This window comes from Pezoporus occidentalis, unplaced genomic scaffold, assembly GCF_034315485.1.
Source record: "Pezoporus occidentalis ecotype Australia unplaced genomic scaffold, CSIRO_AGI_Poc_V1 ctg42, whole genome shotgun sequence".
In the NCBI taxonomy this organism is placed as follows: domain Eukaryota; kingdom Metazoa; phylum Chordata; class Aves; order Psittaciformes; family Psittacidae; genus Pezoporus; species Pezoporus occidentalis.
The window spans coordinates 3174749-3197646 of record NW_026915747.1 but is presented as its reverse complement, the minus strand read 5'-3'; the positions used below and the strand labels follow the sequence as shown (position 1 = coordinate 3197646).

The 22898-nt window shown below is 37.8% G+C and overlaps 1 protein-coding gene across 7 annotated transcripts in view; it reads left to right on the top strand.

Annotated features, from left to right (window-relative positions):
• IL17REL (interleukin 17 receptor E like) overlaps window positions 1-22112 on the top strand; it is a 46533-nt gene extending 24421 nt beyond the window's left edge. For 4 of the 7 annotated variants that reach the window (XM_062634214.1, XM_062634217.1, XM_062634216.1 and 1 more), the window contains 15 exons: window positions 111-260; window positions 1068-1177; window positions 2590-2704; window positions 4323-4367; window positions 6357-6496; window positions 6660-6731; window positions 8993-9047; window positions 10013-10176; window positions 12466-12513; window positions 13161-13218; window positions 13553-13698; window positions 16104-16163; window positions 17145-17202; window positions 19495-19549; window positions 21143-22112. In XM_062634214.1, the coding sequence (XP_062490198.1) occupies window positions 111-260; window positions 1068-1177; window positions 2590-2704; window positions 4323-4367; window positions 6357-6496; window positions 6660-6731; window positions 8993-9047; window positions 10013-10176; window positions 12466-12513; window positions 13161-13218; window positions 13553-13698; window positions 16104-16163; window positions 17145-17202; window positions 19495-19549; window positions 21143-21170 (1304 nt within the window). In that variant the 3' untranslated portion in view covers window positions 21171-22112. The remainder of the gene's footprint in view (window positions 1-110; window positions 261-1067; window positions 1178-2589; window positions 2705-4322; window positions 4368-6356; window positions 6497-6659; window positions 6732-8992; window positions 9048-10012; window positions 10177-12465; window positions 12514-13160; window positions 13219-13552; window positions 13699-16103; window positions 16164-17144; window positions 17203-19494; window positions 19550-21142) is intronic. The other 3 variants (XM_062634215.1, XR_009967718.1, XR_009967719.1) reach the window with 3 other exon arrangements.
• The last annotated feature ends 786 nt before the right edge of the window (window positions 22113-22898 follow it).

Here is a 22898-nt window from a genome sequence, read left to right as displayed (position 1 = left end):
CAGTGGTGACTTTCTTATTGATTTCAGTAGAACTGGAGCTTTATCTTTGGTGCTTTCTCTGACTCAGGTATCCTGTGCACAATGAGATTTCTCTTTCTTTGCATTTGCAGGTGATATTTTTAACAGCTTCTGCCATGATGCTCCTGCATCCTTACCTTCCATGGTACTGAAAAGCATGAAGATCTCAACAGTGATGAAATGTGCCCAAGGAAGCCCATGCTCTCTTCATTTAAACATTAAAGGAATACTGAGTCTGGATGGTAGGAAGCAGATTTGCTACTGAATATTTCTGTTTACTTTTTGTTTGTAGATTTTCAGCCAAATTTTGTTCCATATTGCAATATTTGTGTCCAAGCTGTTTTCATGTAATTAGAAAGATTTTTTTTTGTGAAACCATGTTACTACAAAACAGGATAAAGCTGTGGCCCCTCTCAAGGGGGTGAGAACTGAGATAGTGAATTAAAGACAACTGAATTTTTCCTTCCAACATAATACACTTATCCTCTACCAGTGCCCCAGGCATAATCCTGCCCTTTTCTTTCTTGCTCTGACATGCATGCATGCACACACACACACACTAATTCTCTCTGCCCTGCTAACCCAGATGTGAGTGACTGCCCCAATAGAAGGAAAAAACAGATTATGTGTCTGAAGTTACAATTCTGCTCTAAAGTAAAATGAAAGCACTCAGACTTTTGGGGCATAGTCTATTTTTACTAACACCTCACCATTCGTGTGCTTAGTGTGTTGCTATTTAGATATTTCCTGGTGTGCTTCACTCAGAGTTAATAGGTTTGGTTTTGTTTTGTTGTTGTGCTTTTTTTTTTTTTTTTTAATTTGCATGAGATTTTGCATAATTAAAGTTTTAATTTGTAGTAATCTGTATTAAATCCTTGCTCCTACTCCCATTTGTGTGTTATATATAATGTCCCTTTTTTAACAAGATAAAACACATGTGCTTTTCACTCAGAAGGAAAGCTTACAATATGATATATTTTAATTTCTTTTTTCCTTTTCTTAAAGATGCTCAAATTATGGTTTTGAAATCTATTCCTAACTCATTTCAGAGAATATCCGTGGGCTGGAAATCTGTTCTCTTTCACTGGACACACAGCAATCTCAGTGCATAAACGTGAGGTTTGCTAGGAAAAAAAGCAAGATGCTTAATGGAAAAAAGGTAGACTTCTTTATTTTGGGTTGATATTCTTTTAAATGTTTATGAGACTTTGGGAAAATAAGGATTTATGTCTCCTATTTTCTGTTTTTATTAATTTTGTGGAAAACTGCAATGAAATGTATGCTTCAGCATTGTTAGATGAAACTAACAAAATGTTCTTTTACAACCTGTAAGTTGAATTCTCCACCATTTTTGTACTTCCTCCACTTAACTTTTTTGCAAGAGAAGCTTCCTCTGCAAAGCCTAATTTTCACAACAACCTTGCTAGCTTTCCTTTTGCACCCACCAAATTGTGGGAAAACTTTTGTAACTCCAAATGATAGGAAGCACAATTCCACAGGGATTTTAAATGCATACATATGATTTATGTGAGTCCAACCATCTAAGTGGAATTTACACATCTAGAAGACAGCCATTGTGTCCTAAACTCATGGTAATAAATGCAACAACAGAGTACAATTTTTTACTTTATTAAACCCAGAAGTATTTGTTATTAAAATTTACAACTGGGGATAAAACATAAGAACCATCCTTGACCAACTGTTTAAAAGACAGTTACTGGTGGGTAACTGTTATTAAAATGTGTTACTTCATGTGCTTTGTAAATGTTACACTGATTGCACATGTGAAATAAAGTTCTTGTTCCAAACTGCAATTGCAGTTTATGCTCTGTACCACTTGATGATCAAACGGTCTTACAGGCAATGTAGGGCCAGCATTGAACAACTGGTAGCTTTCAAAGTAAGCTAAGTTTATAGGCAAGAATCAACAAACACATTTAATTAAATTTTCTTAGTTTTAGCTCAGTGACTAGAATGGTAATGTAAGACGCCTTTTCCCCTCCAAATGCCTGGTACCAAATAAGAATATACACAACATGAAAACCTACATAAAATTTAATAGTTACTGCTGTCAGAATGACATGCTGTAACTGGACCTCAACTTTTGTTACCTAAATTATTTTCTCTTTCACAAACTGTTACTGGAGTGAACACATTTGCTGATGCTGCCATTAAATCTTTAAACAGACTTTTTTTCCCCTATCTTGCAAGTGTTTGTGCTTGTAAAATGCCTGCAAATTGGGACTTTTGGCAGTGTGAAAGAAGTTTTTGCTTTCGAAGTCCAACAAGCCTTGGATACCTGTATGCTTTTAGGATTAATTGATGGCTTGTAGAGATTCGGATTTGTGGAAGTGATGAAAACAGCAACATCCTGAATTAGAAATAATGATACCCTTTGAAATCTTGATTATTTTACATTCTTACTGCTACAATATCTGAGACTGCTTATTGCTCCTTGTAAATATAAATAAATATGATCAAAGAATATTACTTGCTTAGCTCTAATGACCAGTGGTTTTCATGTATTCTGGAAGTCACACACAAACTTGATTTTGTAAATGTTTTAAACAGGTACAGATACAATTCAATTGCATTGAAGTCAATGTAGCACAACACATCTATGTGACCATGAAAACAGTACCAAATTACTGTGAAGTCAAGCTGAGTCAGGAATACTATGTTGAAGGTAGGAAAACATCTTAAACCAGATGTTTTTCAAGAAACATCTTCTCAAATAAAAAACTCAACACAACCCCAAAAAAGCCCAAATGCAAAGCCAAATCACATTCTGGGATACACTGATCTAATTGATGGTCGTTCATGTATGCAAAGACCAGTCTTATTCCGCATTTTGATGATTTATTTTATGCATATGAATGTCTGACTTGCTATAAAAAAGAGAGACCAGAGTTTATATCTAACAGTACATGGGAAACTGAACTACACTATGTGTTCATCCTAATTGGCCTTCTTGTAACTGGCATGGGCTCTTTCTCTCCCTGCAGGTTCAATTCTCTGTGCTCTCTGTGCAGACTGTTGAGCCTCTGCCTCTCTTCATAGTTAGGCCACAGGTGGTTTCAGAGGCTGAAGAAAACTCAATAAGAAAATGCAAAGAAATTTCTTTTACTTCCATTAGCTAGCTGTTCTGTCTCTTGATTTCATGTAACTAGATAAGGATAGGTATCACTTTTCCACGGTTTTAGGGTAAAGCGCCTACCATATGCATATAGAAATAGTTTCAGTGCTGTGGTCTAACCAAGACGCAGTGTGGCTAGTGGAGACTAAATGGTGGTGCAAAAAGTGAAATGAGACCCCATGTTTGATCCAGTGCCTGGGACTGTCCTGCCTTCCCATCTGCAGAGCCCGTGGATGGGTATCTCTTGCCCTTTCCCGTTGGTAGAGTGTCATCCCTTCCACACAGCATCAGGCACATTTTAGCACTTTCACGCTTTCCTTGGAGTAAAGCATTTTTGCATCTAAAAAGCCTTTCATTTTCTTGATAAATCCCGTTTCACTGTTGAAGTAGATATGTACTTTGTGAATAAAGAGGGGGAGGAAACACGGTTTTATAAAGATGAGTTTTAAGACAGTCTTCAGACAGTAAGGGTGAGTAAACAAACGAAAATAGGAAATATTTCCCAGGGAAAAGAGTTGTGTGGGAAATGACAGCAAAGTGCTGCCCTGAGTTAGGCAAGGAGAGGTGAAAACAGTAGGCATATTACGAGCTGATACAGTGTTCTTAAATCAAGATTTAATTTTTGGAGATACAAATATTAGGTATTAGTTCTGAAAGTATTGCCTGGGCTGTAATCCTTCCTGGGAGCTAAATAAGGTGTTTCTTTCTGAGCCTAGAGTGCAGTCAGAATAGCAAAAATACAAAGTTGTTTATAATAGAGGAACGTGCTTGGTAAACAACAGGAGTAGCTTTCAAGGGAAGGATAACTGAAATAATAATAGTAACAACAGCAACAACTATTATTATTAATTAAATTACTGTTAGGTACTAGGTAAAGAAGTGCAGTGTTATAATCGAGACTGCCACCTTAAACTGCTGCTGAGGTTTTCCAGTAGACATCCCCCACCAGTGAGACAGTTGCTTAAAGCAAGTTGTGATATAACCTCTGTGTGTGGCAAGGGTACTTTTCTTTTTTGGTGTTTATCTAGAAGTGGATGCAAATCTGCTTTTAAAAACAGGCATAAGAGAGAAGTTTCTGGTTGGGAAGCTTTTGGATAATTTGGCAGTTTGTTTACACAGTTATATAAATAAAACAGCACTGAAGAAAACTCTAGCTTCTATTTTGCAGATTGCAGAAACAGTGATGTGGGAAAATATATTCCAGCTTGTTCAGGTGAGTTGATCTTTTATAAGATTTAAAGCTGTGAGATATTTCTAGTGACATATACAGAGAAATGTTTTCATAGCTGAATAAGCAGGGAAAAAAAACAGTGACTTACAACTACCATTACTTATAATTACCATGTAGTTGATAGGTAATGTCCTGGAAGGTGTGTTTCTTTATATTGACTTGGAAATTCTAGATAGCAGATAAAGATATTGACAACCTATTTAATACTTAAAATTTTGGAAATCAGTTTGTGTCCTTTTAATTCTTTTCAGATTGCTGGTTTTATATTTTGTCTGTGGACAGATCTCATAAATAAATTTAAATTAATTTGCCAAACTGCTATCCTGATTTTGGCACACCCATGAATAAAAAAACCCCACCATCCCCACCATTGTATTTGTCTGACATAGCTGCACGTAGCAGCAGTGAATGCACCCTCCCTGGGGACATTCAAGGCCAGGCTGGATGTGTTTCTGGGCAACCTGATCTAGTTGAAGATGTCCCTGCTCATTGCAGGGGGGTTGGACTAGATGAGCTTTGAAGATCCCTTCCAATCCAAACCATTCTATGATTCCATGATATTCTCTATGTAATGAATCATAGAATCATAGAATCGTTAGGGTTGGAAAGGACCTTAAGATCATCTAGTTCCAACCCCCCTGCCATGGACAGGGACACCTCACACTAAACCATGCCACCCAAGGCCTTGTCCAACCTGGCCTTGAACACTGCCAGGGATGGAGCATTCACAACCTCCCTGGGCAACCCATTCCAGTGCCTCACCACCCTAACAGGAAAGAATTTCCTTCTTATATCCAACCTAAACTTCCCCTGTTTAAGTTTGAACCCGTTACCCCTTGTCCTGTCACTACAGTCCCTAATGAAGAGTCCCTCCACAGCATCCCTGTAGGCCCCCTTCAGATACTGGAAGGCTGCTATGAGGTCTCCACACAGCCTTCTCTTCTCCAGGCTGAACAGCCCCAACTTTCTCAGCCTGTCTTCATACAGGAGGTGCTCCAGTCCCCTGATAATCCTCGTGGCCTCCTCTGGACTTGTTCCAACAGTTCCATGTCCTTTTTATGTTGAGGACACCAGAACTGCACACAATACTCCAGGTGAGGTCTCACAAGAGCAGAGCAGAGGGGCAGGATCACCTCCTTCAACCTGCTGGTCACGCTCCTTTTGATGCAGCCCAGGATACGGTTGGCTTTCTGGGCTGCAAGCGCACACTGAAGCCGGCTCATGTTCATTTTCTCATCAACCAACACCCCCAAGTCCTTCTCCACAGGGCTGCTCTGAATCTCTTCTCTGCCCAACCTGTAGCTGGGCCTGGGATTGCTCTGACCCAGGTGTAGGACCTTGCACTTGTCATGGTTAAACTTCATAAGGTTGGCATCAGCCCACCTCACAAACGTGTCAAGGTCCCTCTGGATGGCATTCCTTCCCTCCAGCCTATCAACCGAACCACACAGCTCGGTGTCATCGGCAAACTTGCTGAGGGCGCACTCAATCCCACTGTCCGTGTCAGCGAGAAAGATGTTGAACAAGACCAGTCCCAACACTGATCCCTGAGGGACACCACTCGTTACTGGTCTCCAGCTGGACATTGAGCCGTTGGCCACAACTCTATGTGTGCGGCCATCCAGAGAGTTGAAATTGAAACCTTAGTATAATCAACTTTTGTAGTAGTTGTAGTGTATATATTTCAGGTATTTGTACATTAACTACATGATATTTCAAGTACTAAGGTTGAGGTACAATCAGTAAGTGTCCTGGCCTCTCAGTATTGCCAATGCTAATTTTAAACAGAATAATATTGAAATTTATTCTCATGAAAATGATTGTATTTCAAAAAATAATAATATATTTAGGAATATCAGAATATAAAGTTATAAAATTCATTCTGTACCTTTTCTAAAGAAATAACAAAATAGAAATAATAAAGTAAAAAAGAAACAGATGTGAATTTCATGCTTGAGTTTTCTTTTTTAGCTGGAAAGTTTGATTATAATGTGGACAGAGCAAGGAAAATTATTTCAGTGAATGTATCCAACTTTCTTCGAGATCAAGATTATTACATTCGCCTGTGCCACAAATGGTTTACATGTGAAGATGTAGGATCATTTGCTATGGTGAGTTAAAGCTCAAAGCAGTTTGTTGAACTGATGGGAGGTGATTTGTATGTGGAAATGCTCATTGAGGTCATAGTCATAGGAAATGGCTTTCTGTAGCTTTATTTAGCTTTATTAAAACTAATTTACTGTCCTGGCTTCATGGCTGTCTTTTTAATTTCAGATAAAAGGGAAGGAATCACTAAAATCAGTTTCTCTGAAATATTCTCGGCTGCTGCCTTGTCTTTGCATTGAGGTAATGCAATCTGGAATTTACTATATACTTGAGTTTCTGATTAAAGAAATTTTATCTCTGATTTGTGCTAAGAAAGGAGGAAAAATCTGTAAGAGAAAGGTTCTAGACCTAAGTTTTTTACAAAGGCTTGTCTAACTTTATGATTATGTAAATGAAGAATATATTTTTTAAGGAAACACTAATTAAAACACAGAGATAAGAAAATGGGAGACAATTTACATTAATTTATGGAAAGTATTGTGTAAGATTAATTTGACTGTTTTTTTTCTAAGCAATGAAAAGAAAGAAAATTTAATCTGACTGAATTCCAGCATAGCATCTGATATAGTACTGCATGAGAAACTAAAAGAGGAACTGAAGAAGCTGGGGGTGAGAACAAGATTTGTATGGTAGATAACACCTAGCTGGAGGGCTAACTTGACTACTCCTGTTGAATGGGGCTGTGCTAGTAGGAAGGTTATTTAAGGACCACACTTAGAGCAGTTTTTGTATAAATGTTTTCATCAATGACATGGGCACAAAAAGTGTGAATGTGTTAAAGAGGTTTGCTGATAACACAGTTGAGAGGTGTAATCAAAATGAGAGAGGGTCGGGATAACTGGAGGAGACTAGAGATCTTTATATGTGACATAACTAAAGGTGGATAAAGTGTAACATATGAAGTGTAAGTTCATGCACTTGTTCTAATAGAAGGAGCTCTTGTTGTAAGATGCAAGTCTTCATTTAGAAATAACAGTGGAGGAAAAAAGATTTGGGTGTAATAGTTCATTGCAGGATGATTAAACTAACATGCTTACATGATGTAAATATGAACAAAGGTCTAGTGCATTACGTTATTCTAAACTAACAGGAAAGTACAGGCAAGGCCTTCTTTGAATACTGTTTACATTTCTTGTATCTGTACTCAAGAAAGATTGATTCAAATGGAAGATGTACATAAAAAATCTAAAATGGTTGGGGAATGGAGAGACTGTCTTATAATAAAGATTCAAAGAACATGTTTTCATTAGCATAGTAAAACACATGAAAATAGAAAATACATTTGTGGTCTAAATATATATCAGAAGGGTCACTTATACAGAAAAAGAACAGCTTTTTGAGCTAAAGTCATTCTTGCCACAAGAATGGAGAAAACATCATTTCATGAATATATTCAGGATAGCTACAGACTTTTTACTTTTTATTTCTGATCATCTGAGAAGTGAGATTTTGGAGTATCTTTCATAAAAAGTTATAAAAAGTCACCAGCCCAATTTAAAATGATCTTGGTAAAAGATATAAAGATACCATGTGAACCTAGTTTCTCAGTGAATTTTGGGATAGGATTTAAACCTCATGGATTAAGACACCTAAATGTTGATGTTCTCTTGTAGATATCTACAATTGAATTAGATGTCCAGACTCTTTATTCAATGGAGATCTAGTTAATGTAGTCAGTTAACCAACCAAATGTTGATGGCTATTCTGAGATGTGATGGATAGCACTGTAGACTGCATTGGCTTGACTCCATTTGGTCATTGTAATAGTAATTTGGGCACTTTAGTCACACGCACTCAGATGTGTGCGCTGTAGGCACCAAAAATCATATACCTTAATATGCAAGTTGAACCACAGGGTCTTTTCCAAGCCTAGGGATTTTTTTATTCCACTCTGAAAGGTATGAGGTCACCGGAAAGATGTTATTTCTCTCAGGGTATATGCAGAGAATTCCACAATACGATTGCTGAGCAAACAGATGGGAACTGTGAGTAATAGGAACATCTGCACATTAATCTAAATAATTAGGTTATAATAATAGCCATGCACATATACTTGCAGATTGGGTTACGCTTTAGTCCTCAGATTTTAAGGATACATCTTTTACCACTACAAAGGCCAGAAGGTCTGATACTGAGATTCTTGAATGTCTTTTATTACCCCTGGAAAGTAATGACACTGTAAGAAACTTAATGAAAATCAAACTGGAAGACTTTCTACAGGAAAATATATGACTTTCTGCGGCTAAATATATGACTCAGAAATAGTAACAATATAGTGTTAGAAGGGATCCCTGTGGTTCATCAGCTCCAATTCCCGTAACGACAAACGATAAAATAGATATCTAGTGCAAAAGTTTCTTTTAAAAAAATACTTCCAAATCTTTCTAATAAACACGACATCTTTATCTTTGGCGGAAAGGTTTTGTGTCTAATTCTGACTAAAAGGTTAAAACCTGTTGTATCTGAGAACCTCTAGCTAATGACCACTTTTTGGGTTGTAGGGCTGGCTGGCAATTCCAGATGCAAGGAGGATACAACTTTGCCCTTTTGAAAATGGCAAGTACTATGGGATTACTTTTTATATGAGTAGCTCCAGTGGCATGTCACAATTTGAAATTCACTTAAAACCATACATTGCAAAACTTCAAGGAAATCATCGTATTGTTTTGTTTCACTGTGGGTAGACTAAAGAACTTACTCTCAGACCAAATTGTTCACCAAGTTTATGCCAATATAAACACTAAGTAACTTTCCAGTAATTTCCCACATTTTCTAAATCACACACAAACTGGCCAGAAGAAGGAAAAGCCACTGAGGTCAGCTTTGCAATACTGCTATGAGAAGAGGACTTCAGGGAGAGATTTTCCTCTTTATTGAGCCCAGTCTTCATTCCCAATTTATTTTATTGTGGAAGAATATAGAGTTTATGACACTACCATTCCTTTATAGCAATGGAGTGCAGTTTGAATAAATAAATTTTCTCTATTTATGCAATAGAGAGCACATACAGGAGTGCTCAAGCTCTGTCTGTAGCTATGTATATGCCATGTAGTCAGATCTGGCTTAAAGGTCATCAAAGCAAAGCCTATTGGCCATCTGCAGTATGAAGTCCTAACCTCTATTCTTAGTAGCTGTTCAGCCTGAGAACGGGTCTCATGGGGCACAGGTTGTTTTTTTCCAATTTTACCTATTTCCTGTGCTTGGAATAGTTATGATTTGCAAGCGCAGGAAATCTGGATCATGGATCCCATGATTCTTTTCTTCCTTCTTTATTCTGTGTCTTTTCCTTCCCCTCCAACTGCAGTCATTCTCTGATGCCTACTACAGGGATAGCTGAAGCATAGGTTACAAACCTGTGTGTTGTCACAGGAAGGACAACACTGCAGTTTTGATGGGTGAAAATACCAAGGAAATGGAAAAGCAATGGTTTTGGTTTTAAGCACATGCATAGGTACCAGGTTTATGAACAATTCTGATTCATCTTTGACATCTTTAATAACATTTCCACTCTTTGTGCACAGATACGAAGGCACTATGGGATAATATTGTTTATAACCCAGTGACACAAACCCTAGCTTGGGAGCCAGCCTGTCCTGTGCTTGTCATTGTTAACCTATGCAGGTTAATGAAGTCTAATGACTACTGTGAAGATATACAAAACTCTTCCAGAAGTTCTCCTGAGAAAGTAAGAGCTGTGCAGATTTATTCAAACTGTGAGATTGAAAGCCACTACCAAAGGCATAATGTGAAGAGCTGGACTTTGGAAAAAAAAGCAGTTGCAAATTCCTCTCTTCTTCTCTGAGACTTAAAACTATTCATAAACACAGTCTGTTCTTGTACACTAACCACATGATTTATTCAAAATGCTCACTGACTCACTACTAAGAAATAAAAAGTGGAGATGACTGTGAAGCTACTAATGTCTGCTAAGTTCTTTGGGGTAAATTGGGTCTGCTTTTCATTTATAGTAAAGGCAAGATTCATCTGCCCTGACATTTTTAAAAGATAGGTGTTCAAGTCTATGCTATTCATGTCAGATGCCCTTTAAAGTGAGTGAAAGACATACTGAGAGAACAATTCTTTTCATTTGAAGATAGGCATAAAAGAAAGATAGGAGGGATTTCCCTCTGAAGGTACCTCTTTCTTTTAACTGAGTCTATTATTATTGGGTCAGATTTGGATATTTAACATTTAGACGCCTAAACTGTAAGTGAGGTGAGGCTAAACATCATTAAATATTACTGGAGACATGACAGTGCTTTGGTAAGGCAGAATTGCTTTGTACCCTATTAAGATCTCTTTGAAGTGTCTTCCTCAGCCTGGTCCGATGTCTCAAAATTGGGCATGTTGAAATTCTGGGTCCCTGAGTTCTTCCAGCGCTTATGTTCTAAAATTGAAAAGGGTTTTTATGACATGTATCTTTCAGTGCTTCATACTTCAATCTGAAGTCTCATGATGCTGATTTATGGATTTATTAAGTAGGTTGGTTAGAATTCCAGCTTTTGTCTTGAAAAGTAGGTTTCAGGCTTTGCTCTCTTTGTGGAGATGAGCCAGAAAATTTGAGGTAACAACTCAAAAGGCAAATAAAATCCAATAAAAATTCTTAATTTTTTGAAATTTTATAAGTATTATTCTGATGACGTGATCTGGGGGGACTGACTCAAGCCTGTTGAATGCTTTTTGATTAGGAGCTCCTGGCCAAGTGTTTAGTGATTCTTCAGATTCACCATTTTATGGCTTTCAACAAAACTTTGATCTTGCAAAGGCAATTATATTTAATTTTACACATGTGAGTGGCCCCTGTGGGATTTGTCATCTGCTGACAACAAGCACAACTCTTTGCTTGAAGAGGAGAAAAATAAAAAAGCCTCAAATGAGGTTTGGCTGGCAGTGCTCATCTCCATTACCCGGAACACAATCCAGTGTTAGTTTATTACAGACAAGGAGGGTATTTACTCATTGCTTTTACTGGCTGAATATTAATTCATGGACAGAATGAATTTCCTTTTTCCTCTAATTAATTCTAAAAGTTTTGATATTGAATTTGGTTCATTTATTGTGCAGTAACCCTGAAAAACTTCTCTGTAGTGTGCTGGAGATGGCTGCAGAGGTTACCCAGGTAGTGCTAGCTCCCCCAGTAAATCTACACAATGCTCCATCCTCTAATACTATGCCCATGTACTGACTTAGGCCCAAAAGCTACATAACTCTTCAAATTAGGATAGGGCTTTCTCTGCTGATGGCAATGCTGTCTCCATATCTGAGTGAACTCTTACAGAACTATCTTCTGTGACCATCTTGTAGGTATACATGAGGATATACATTATGTTCTTATCAAAAAGTTACAGGAAAGAGGTGTGTGGTCACAATGCTATGTGTTGTGCTCACTCACTTGAGCAACAGTGTTTATTAAGAAAGATCACTTGCATGGGTAATAATTGTTCATAGGAGACAAGGCTTTTTATGGTGAAGCCCTTGGTGGGTAAACAGTTGTTAGGAAAACACATTTTGTAGGTCACTTTAAATGGATGTCTAAAATTCAGATTACTTTTAATGCTTTTCTGGAATAGGGATACAAAAAATTAAAATATTTCTGAACTGAATGTGGAACGGCACTTGAGGGTGTATGTCTCAATGTTCCGCTGAGTTGTTGATGAGTGGTAAATAAGGGACTGAAACAAGGCTGTGTAATCAGAATTTTGCACAAGCACCACCACAGAATCAATTCATTGAGCTCTAATGGGTCAGACTGACTGCATAAAATGTTACATGTTACAGATAAAAAGAAGTAAATTGTTACTCCAAAGTAGTGATTGTTTCTATTCTTACTGTTTTATGTGCTTAATTTCCTGGGATGTTTATAGAGGAAACGAACCAGTTCCTGTCTCAGTAATCAAACCATGAATATTTTGGGCAATTGTTTTTGTGAAGCTAGTTAATGAAACCAGCTAATGCCGACTGCTCTCTTTTCAAGCAGGTTAAATATTCTCGTGTGGACACTCACCCAAGGCTTTGCATGAAGGTAAAGGGATTTGTTTGTAAACCACCTATTACCTGCCCTCTTCCCGTCAGCTCTAAAAAACTGAGTTGCTAATATTCTTTAGGATCCATATTTTCTTTCATAGCTCTGCTGAATGGGAAGTAAGAATGAAGGAAATGTGAAAGATTGGACTAAAAGGAGGTTCTTTGGAAGTGCACCAGCAATAATACATAGGGGACAGGTCAGATTGTGTGCTCTGTTTTCTCTGCTTAAGAAAAGCAGGGAAAAAATGTTTTAGGTCAATGCAAACTCTGAAGTATGCACTACACTTAATGTAAAAGGTTTTCCATATTAGGTACTTGTTAATAAAAATGATTGACACACTACATTTAGTGGAGTGTCTTTTATTATTCTAGTTGAGAAAAAGATGCCACATAAGGTTAATATAGGTATATTATTGCTTTCTTTTAGATTACTTTTAAGACAATGGAACTACATGTTTCTGTAAAATAAGCATGTGTATAAATACCTGAAGTATTGGGGGGACCTAATTTAAATCAAGGGTTGGAAGAAAAGCTGTGAATTCACTTTCTCCAACTTTCTGGAATGCACTGATCTGTATGAATGAATCTGTAGCCACAGGCTGAAACTAAAAATTTAGTTTTCCTAACAGATTTCTCTGCTTTCAGTTTACAACCAAACAAGGCTCTTGGGTTAAATGTCCATTTGCTCATGGAGAATTTCCAGGTAAATACAGACTTTTTAATTACATAATATTAAATTGTGAAAAATATTTAAATCAGTCACTCTTTATGAGCCTTCTCTAGTAAGCAAATGAGATGTGTTCACAACACTGTAGCTTATAAATTATGGCAAAGAGATTTGATAGCTTGTTATTTCTATGTAACCCCAGTAGATCAAGTGTTTATCAGTATAAAAAGTAACTTGTGGGAATCAAAAAAAATTACTCGCATATCACTTGATGGCACTTAACAAACTAAAAAGGCTTTTATTTTAGATATAACAACTTAGAATGTATGTCCTTGTACATCTAAAAGTAAGTCTTTTCCTCTAATATCAGCTTGGAAAATGAGAACTGCTGCAGTTGCAGAACAAATACAAGTTTTCTTCACATCCCAAACCAAGGCACAATTCTCAGTACTTGTGTGTAACAGGACGCAGCTGGCCTCATGTGAATCTCTTGGGATGCACCATTCAGTCTCTGTGGTTTGTATATATTATTTCTTAAACACTCTAAGACTTTTTGACAGATCTAACTGCATTCATTTATTTATTATTCTGTTTATTGCTCTGCAGCTTGAAAGCATTAATAAACCCATGTACATATTGGAACAATTACCGGAACTTTTTTAAAGTTGTAGTTCTAATTCTGATCTCACACTGAAGCAAGAAATAAATAAGATCCTGAAGTCAAATGAGTCACATCAAAGGAAGTGACTATTGAGCGGAAACTTAATATTCTTTTAACATCATTTTGTGGTATATTATTTGTATTATGTATATAGCAAAAGTTAGTGTTAGTGTTTCATATATGGATCACTGGTACATCTGACCTGGCAAATTTCACATCATGAAATGTAAGACTTGAGGCATAAATCCATGATGATCTTGAGCTGCTCTGACTTCCACAGCTGCCAAAACAATCTCAACACTCAAAAAAGGTAAGTTTTCAGCCAAATTAGCTTTTTGAGCCAGCAGGCTGTGTGAGTACACAACTGCTTCTTCCAGCAAAGCTGGGGGAGAGAAGGAAGAGATTATGGGCGGGTGATTTCTGTTTCAGGCACAGCTAGTGATTCCTGTCTTGCAGCTAAGCCCGTATCATGCATTTTCAGTGCAGTAAGCTGTCCTGCCCTTGCCCTTCAGCACAGCCTGCCAGAGTTACCCTGTTGGACTGATCTGTGATCTAGCAAGAGGTACATCTGGAATGTGGGGTCAAGGAGCAGAAGAATGGCCATAGCATTATTTTTCAAATAGGAGAATATAAGCAGGATAAGTCCTAGGAGCTACTAGGACCACCATGCTGAAAGGTATCCAGCTGGTTCAGGAGCCAGCTCCTTGGTGGTGTTATGTCCACCCCCAAATGTGTGCTCCTGCTGTCTGCTCCCCTGACCAGGTATATGAGATGTCGTATGATGGACTTTGAGAAAGCTGAGAAAACCAGATATTGTGATTTCCACTGTTATTCCTGACTGTGTGCATTGACTTCACTCTGCTGTAGAGGGATGTGCTTTTGAAGAGAGAAGTATGTTGTAGCTCCTACACCTCTCTCCTTTTTAGGATACTTACCAGCTGTACTTTTTTCTTGCCACTGTATGCAGGTATATGCTGCAGCTGTGACTTTTTGAAGTACCTCTGATGCTTTCACTGTGCAGGGTGTACATACCAGGGGGTATATACGAAGCAGGCCTTTATGAATAAGGGTTTCTTAAACTGAAAAGGGTGGGCACTGACAGCTGAATTAATTTTCTAATGAATCAGTTTAGCTCTTACACCTCTGGTGCTGAATGCAACAAAGCAGCTGTTAAAAGCAAAGTTTCCTAACTCAGTTTTGCTGCTCAAGCCGAGAACATGCTTTAGTGGAACAATATAACTGCTCCTGCAGGTGATCCTAGAGCTGAATAATCATGGAGAAAAGCCCAGGAAGAAACAGCTCTCCAAATCAACAGACCACAGAGGGCATTGTGGTGCTATGAAGAGCCTGTCCTAGTAACCTAAAGGTTTCCTTCGTGAATTGTTAAGTGAGATGGGGTACCAGTAAGTCACAGCTAGGTTTTGAAGTTTGCGTTTTGTGAAGGGGACTGATGCATTTAAAAATGCTGTTTTCTTCCCTCTTTTACAAGCTGTTATATCCGCAGCTATTGTAGCGGAATGGAAGCCCAATAAATTACATACATTTTCTGTCACAACGCCATGAGCAATGTACACAAAGTTTTCATCAAGACTTAGCTCTCTGCTGTGAGAAACCAAGATTCATTCTGCACAATCCCTGTGAATTTGTGCTTGAAAAAAGAACATATTCATCTAATTTGCCCCCAGTTATTTTTGGAGTTTACCACGCTAAAAAGAGCAGTGTAGGATTCATAGTTATTAGTGGAGTACACTAGCATTATTTTGAGGACAAACCAGAAACAATCAAACATTAAGTTTCAGGACAGTCACGTAGGACAGTTTTACCCCAAGGCTGAACTTATTCTTAGCATACAATGCGGTAGGAAGTCCAGAAGAACTGTAAAGAAAGAGTCATTCCTTCAACTCATGTACACCAGGGAAATGAAATTAAGATGGTCATTGGCTAACATGGTGTGAGCAGATATGGCAGGGAGGATGTCCTGACTTTTGGTGCTTCATAAAATGGGGGAACATTAGCCCTCTTCCTGTGCTACCCAAATTGTGCTTGGCAAAACTACACCACTACTTACGGTCATTGAGATCTGGGGATATCTCTGAAAATAAATGACCTTCCAGAGTGAATATGTACTTTATTAATTTTCTGACAGGATAGAACGTGTAGTATTACTGGCAAACAAACCAAAATGCTGGAGAGACACAATATATTTCCATTGTTCCAGGGTATGGAAAATAATAATTTTCAATTCCTTTATTTTCATTAGGGAGATTCTGTATCAATTGCTATGTCACAGGAAATGTGTGGGTCAGCGTTTTGCATTCAGGTATGTGTCCTGATTTTGCCTGGTACTCTCTACAAAGTAAAGCATCAAAAAAAGGAAACCCAGCAGGCACTCTCACTGCTTTCCCTTCCCAGCCAAATCTGAGTACTGTGAAAACAGAGCTGGCAAAGAGCATTATTTATAGCTTGATGTGCTGCCACCACCTCTTGTTGAGATGACTTTAATTAACAAAGAAGTTGCTCTCCATGATCTTGCTACTTTGTCAGTGGCATATAAAGGGATACCAACAGGAAATTGCTAATCCTGTCTTTATACATTCCTTTGTAATAAAAAGTTCCAAGGTATCGAAAGATCCAAGTAAATCCTAGATGAGTTTTTCAAAGATGATTGGCATTAGCTGAAGAAAGTTAGACATATAGCAAACAGCACGGTAAGTGCATCATAGCAGGCTAGAATTAGTGCTCCTGAAAGCAGAGCTAAGCAAATGATTTTTGACATTTTTGCACGTTGTTTCTGTAGCTGAACTTTATTAGGACAACATTAATAGAAAATGAGCATGAAGCTGGTAGGTTTACTTGTCTCTGGAGTTAGTGTTCTCAACAGACACCAGGACAAGCTGTTGTCAGCTTCACTTTCCAGTGCTAGGAAGAAAGGGAAAGGTGAAAGTGAGACTGACAACAGCCTTCTGGGTAATGACAGTTCTTTCCCTAGTGAAAATCAGATCTGGTGGTAAAACTGGTGTTTACTTATATAAATAGTTTATTTTGTAAATAAGACATTATCTGTCACAATAAAGCCCCCACCCAAGAAAAAAAATCTGATTGGCTTTATCATTAAAAACCTAAAAGTGATTGAAACTCACTAAATATGCAACAGACCAATCTCCATATGCATATATTTAAAAACAAATTAAAAAATGTAGTCATTTGTGTAAACTAATAAAGCAACCTCATTTTGTCAACACAAGTGTTTAGTAGCAGTGCTGCTGAAAGGGGAATAAGCCTCAATTCTTTCTTTTAAAAGGGCTGGAGGACAGATGTAGATTATTCAGTTCCACTGCAGATCTGTGATATCCACTGTGGTAAGTATGAATGATAACAAAAGAAAAATTAGGTCTCAACTGTACAGAAGAGAGCACTCCACGTGAAGTGCATTTTCATTGGGAAATCAAAGTGTGATTCACCTGACTGAATGCAGAAGTCTGCATGTGAGCTGGATATGCTCAGCTTTCCTCATAGATAATGGACTCATACCTCAACTAGCATTTAATTAGCTAGGGCAAGGACAACTTGTGTGGCTGGCTGTTTTCTCTGCTTCCTGGGTGAATTTTCCATCACACGCCAAATTCTGCATGCCACATCTCTATTTACCTTGCTGTCGGTACATGAGGTAATTAGTTAAAAACAATCCTTGGCAAGCAGGCACACAATGCTGTCATTGTAGTGTTTCCAGCAGAGCCCTACTGTTCATTCTTCACCTCTGCAAATGGGACAGTAGTACTTCGCTCATTACAGAAGTACAGTGAGGATATTGTTATGATTTGAGCTCATGGAATCAAAATCTCCAAACCCTGGAAGTAAAGCCCTGGAAGTGTAGAAGTTAGTGAGTTCAGGGTGAACTATGGCTGTGGGGTTTATGGTGAGGAGGAGTGGATTGACTAGTTTAAAACCAAAAGGTCTAAAAGGACTTAAGCTGAGAGAAGACTCAATCTGAGCATTGCCAAATTGCCTCAAACCCCCCCACCCAAACTTCCCTTCCCAGTTCATTGTAAACATAGTGATTCCTATGACAGATGTTCTTTGTTGTCTAGAAATACCTGCCAGTTAACAATAGCTTCAGATTTGGAAGCCTGACACTAAAAAGGAGGGTGCTTGAATTTGCAGTCTTGAATTGGAAGTGTAGCTCTCTGTGCAAGCACTTGCATAATGCAAGTTCTGGTTTCTTCTCCACTTAAAAACTTGTAACAAGCCCGCTCAAGGTGAATCAATCAGTGTGTTGTGATTCATGTAATCTGGATGCATTTTCCTTGTTCATATTTTCCTTTTAACAAATTGAAGGGTATGACAAAGACATGTAAAATACAGAAAGGGTTCAGAGATGGAAGTCTGGGAATGCCCTTCTACCTTACGGTAGGAGAGAATGGGTCTGTGTATTAAATGAAAATGTCGGAATACTGAAAACTGACTAAAGAACTTTCGGGTCACAGTATTTTCTTTAATTGTGGAATTTTTTGTCACAAGTTTTGTTCTGATTCAGAATTTGTAGGGATACAGAAAAATGATGAGAAACTTTGTATCAAGAATATCAGAATATGTGATTAGTGTTTGTTGTATAGAAAATATTAGCCTCATGCTTCATGAATTATGCCATGCTTTATATTTTTGGGATAATGTAGTCCATCTCTGTTGGCTGAGCAGGAGAGGGTTCCCAAAACCTTCCTCTGAGGCAGATTGGTACAAACTAGCGTCAGAGATGGGACAAACCTAGGTGGGTCTAAATCACTGCTGTAATTGTGTAAGATTTTTAATGTAACAGTAATAGCATTGCTACTAAGGATTTTTGCATACTTAAATGTTTATTTCCTATGACAAAGATATTTTCTCAAGCTCTAGCTTTTTCAAATCAGAAGATGATAAAACTTTCTTGAAGATGATGTCCCCAAGGGCGATAATTCTTACCCTGGGATCCTGTTATGTTTGAACCTCAGATGTTAAGAAAAACAATCCACGTAAATTTGAAGGGAATATTAAACCCAAGATTAGTCCATAATTTGTGACAATTTGGATTATACAAAATGTCTAAATAAATGAGAGATAATCTTGTAATGGCATAGTGAAAATATGTCACTGTTAAAAATACCAAGCAGCATCATGGTGTTATTAACTTATATTTTGTTACTCAAACCCAAGATTCCAGTAACAACAGTATCTATTATAAAAAGATCAGCATACTTAACCATCATGAAGGCTGCTTTCTTTCCAGCTGCAAGAGTTTTCTGACACTTAGTATGCATTATACTGAATTCCATTGCATTTTTCTACCAGTAGTTGTGCTTTTGAATTAGAATGGCTTGGTGTTACTTGCTTTACAGAGGATGGAAATGGGAAAATACATATTTAATTTATTTATTTTGTTTTAAATAGCATTGGCTTAGAGGCACAACTTTGTATTCTTTTTAAGTTTTATTTTCCTTTGGCCATTTTTCTGGATTCCATTTAATGTAGCCAAACATTTTGAGACATGATTTCACGTATTAAAAAATAAACTTATCTATTCTGAATGGAACAATAATCCAAATCAGTTAATGTGAGAATAAATATGTGAATCTTAATGAAACCAAAATGCCAACTGACATTTGAACTTGTTTCTTCAGGTTTCCGTGGTCAGACATATAGCGATGGAAACCCAGCAAAGGCTATGGCACACAGGTATCCATCCAATGTATATTTTAAAACACCTTTGTGAGTTGTTTGAGTTGTTAATCCTGAAAACATACCACTGGCCTCTTTAAAGAACAGAAGCGATGTCTGAGAGAATTTTGTACTAGCAAACTTCATCTGAGTTAATTTTGTGCTATCATCTCTCCCCTTTCCTTGTCCTCACTGAAAACATCTCTTGCTCCTGTGGTCCTTCTCTTCTTGCTCTCTTTTCTATTGCACCACAGTGCAGTCTGGCATCAGAGGTAGCTGCCTTGCTGCCAAAGAGAGAGGGCAAAAGGACACAAACAGCCAGTAGAAGTAAGAAGTTTACAAATTAAGAAGACAACCTTCAAGAGCCCTGGAACAATCTCAGATTTGCTGAGCATGACATTGTCATGGTTTAACCCCAGCAGCAAGTACCATGCAGTTGCTCACTTGCTGCTCTCCTCTTCTCCCTGGTGGGATGGGGAGGAGGATCAGAAAAAGATAAAACCTGTGGGTTGAGATAAGAACAGTTTAATATTTGAAATACAGAAAAATATAATAATCATAATAATAATGAAGAAAAGGAGTCTGTATGAGAGAGGAATAAAATCCAAAGAAAATAGAAAAAATCCAAGTGATGCACAATACAACTGCTCACAACCCACTGACTGATGCCCAGCCTTTTCCTAAGCAGCAATTGGTCCATCCCAGCCAACTCTGCCCAGTTTCTATACTGGGCATGACGTGCTGTGGTATGGAACACCCCTTTGGCTAGTTTGGGTCACGTGTCCTGTCTCTGCTCTGTCCCGGCTTCTTGTGCCCCTCCTCACTGGCGGAGTGTGAGAGACTGAAAGTCCTAGATCAGGGTAAGTGCTACTGAGCAACAACTAAAACATCAGTGTGTTATCAGCGTTATTCTCAGAATAAAGTCAAAAATACAGCACCGCACCAGCCACTAGGAAGAAAATTAACTCTATCCCAGCTGAAACCAGGACAGAGATTCATATTACTAGCACCTGCCCCCGGCTTTCTCTTTGACATTTGCAGACAGATTAGTTCTCTCTGTGCTTTCACGCATTAGACATGTCTGCTCAGCTATTCCAGTGTTTCTTTTCACTCCCACAGCCCTTTGAAAAGCACCTATTCCCAGACTGTAAAAAAATCAATAATTAATGCAGTCCATGGGTGTATGATTTGATAGACCCTGAGCTCTTTAATATTTTTAGAATACCCTTTTGGAGACAACCTTGAATAGTGGGAGTAACCTAGAACTCCAAAGAGAGTAGAGATGCTCTGAAAATTCCTTGTTCAAAGGAGGGAAAAAGATGCAGCTTTGCAGAAGTTAATACAAGTCATGAGGTTGACAAAGTGCTACCATCTTTGCTTGGAGGCAGTCTTTGGCTTTTCCCTTGTCAGGAGATACCATTCAGAATAAAGTATCTTGGATTTGTTAATTTGTTCATACGAGTGCTGTTTGGACTGTGACAGGCAAGTCAACAAGCTGTAAACAAATGGTTACATGTATTATTTAAGTCCAGCAATGTATGAATGCAATGAACTCTCTCACACTTAAGAGAAAAAAAAGCCAATGTTCTTTCCTCCTCTGTTTTTCCCTAGAATGAAGAGTGTGCATTCCTTGCATTGAATTTAACAACACATTTTGAAGGTCCTTAGTATATTGTCGACATCAGGTTGTATTTTGGTGTAACTTGCAAATCTTGTCTAAATGGTCATCTCTCATGTTGGTAGTTTCTACTAATTACTGTGAGATTATTGTTGTGAGGGAAGCATATAGCAAGTTAGACTTATTCTAACATGTCCAAAAGAACATGAATTATGATTCCTTATTTCCTAATATTTAAAACCAAAAAATGTCTTAGATCACTTAGAGAATCAGGTTCACATTTTCTTCTAAATCGATATTATACATACAATATTCTATAAATGAGTATTGTCATAGTACCCTGTGTACCTATAGAACAAGTATTTCAGATTTTCTTATTTGTAACTTTTGTTTTTAAACCATAAGCAAAAGTGTCTGAGAAATTAAGAACGGAGGAAGTTTTCTCAGCTTCTTTACATTATCATTCTTTGCAGTTTCCTTTGTTTTCTGATGCCATTCTGATGAATTCACCATGACAGACCATATTCCTTAAATATATCTAACAACTGCTTTCTGTGTTTGCATTTGTATTTGACTTGGAGATAACTTTCTTATTTGTCTGAGGAGGTACATGTCTTTGGTTTGATAGCTATTTAAAACTGTCATGTGGAAATCCAGCCTAGAAGGAAACAGTTTAGTTGAAATAATTGAAGTATTTTTTTTCCATTATATCAGTATTTATACTCAATTATTCAAAATAATATTACATGCTGTACTGATTATCACGTTTGGCCTTTATTTCCCTAAATACTCCCTTCAAACATCCTTACTTCCTGTTGTGCAACAAAGAAAGGAAGAAAGTCAACTAAAAGATGATTATTAACAAATCCTGAAACCATGTGGAATTGCTCATATGGGATCAAGAATATGGGTGGGGAGTGAGGGTCTGGAACAAGAAGCTGATCAATAAAAAAATACTTTCCATCTGAGTGTGTTTTTTTGTTTCAAAATTTTCAAAGAGCAATTTATAGGAGACAAATAATCTGTAAGAGACATATGTGTTGTGTTGAAACACAAGGTTTTTGAGGTGACCTGAAGAGAACGAATCCTGCTTGACTCCTCTGATATCAAAGCTTCGTTGTGTAGACTACACATCTATTGGATACATTCTTATTCCAGCAGTGCTACAGCTCCAAAAGCAGAGGTGGCAAGGCACACTTCCTGAAGCATTTACTTACTTGCTTTGGCTGTCAGGTAGAAGCACTGATCTATTCAGACATCTGCTTTTCCTTCATTACCCTCCAGACTGCATCCAGAAACAAGATATTCAGCCATTCAACTGAGAGAGCATCATAACATTACTCTCTTCAGTTTCCTCAAGTGGAAAAGTCTTTTCTGCAGGAAAGGTTGATTTGTACAGTGTGCTTTTTTTTTTGAAGCGAAGTCTTAAGATCAACTTTTGAGTATGTCGTCAGATTAACAATGAAATAAAATGATAGCGGTGTGGCAGGATCTGAAAACCTAAGTATAGTTAAGAAAAAACACCACCTCCGATGACAAGCTTGTATGAGGTTCTGAAGCAGCAACAGCTGTACTGAAGCTGAATGCTTTCAATGATAAGATCCTGTTTCAGCTGCACTGATGCTGAATATCTTGCAGTCCATCTTCTCTTGCTGGCTGCAGTGCTAGAAATATCAAAGAGAATATGACCAGCCATAGTCCTCATGACTTTTGTGTTGTTTTAAATGAAAGCTTGAATAGTGATTATAG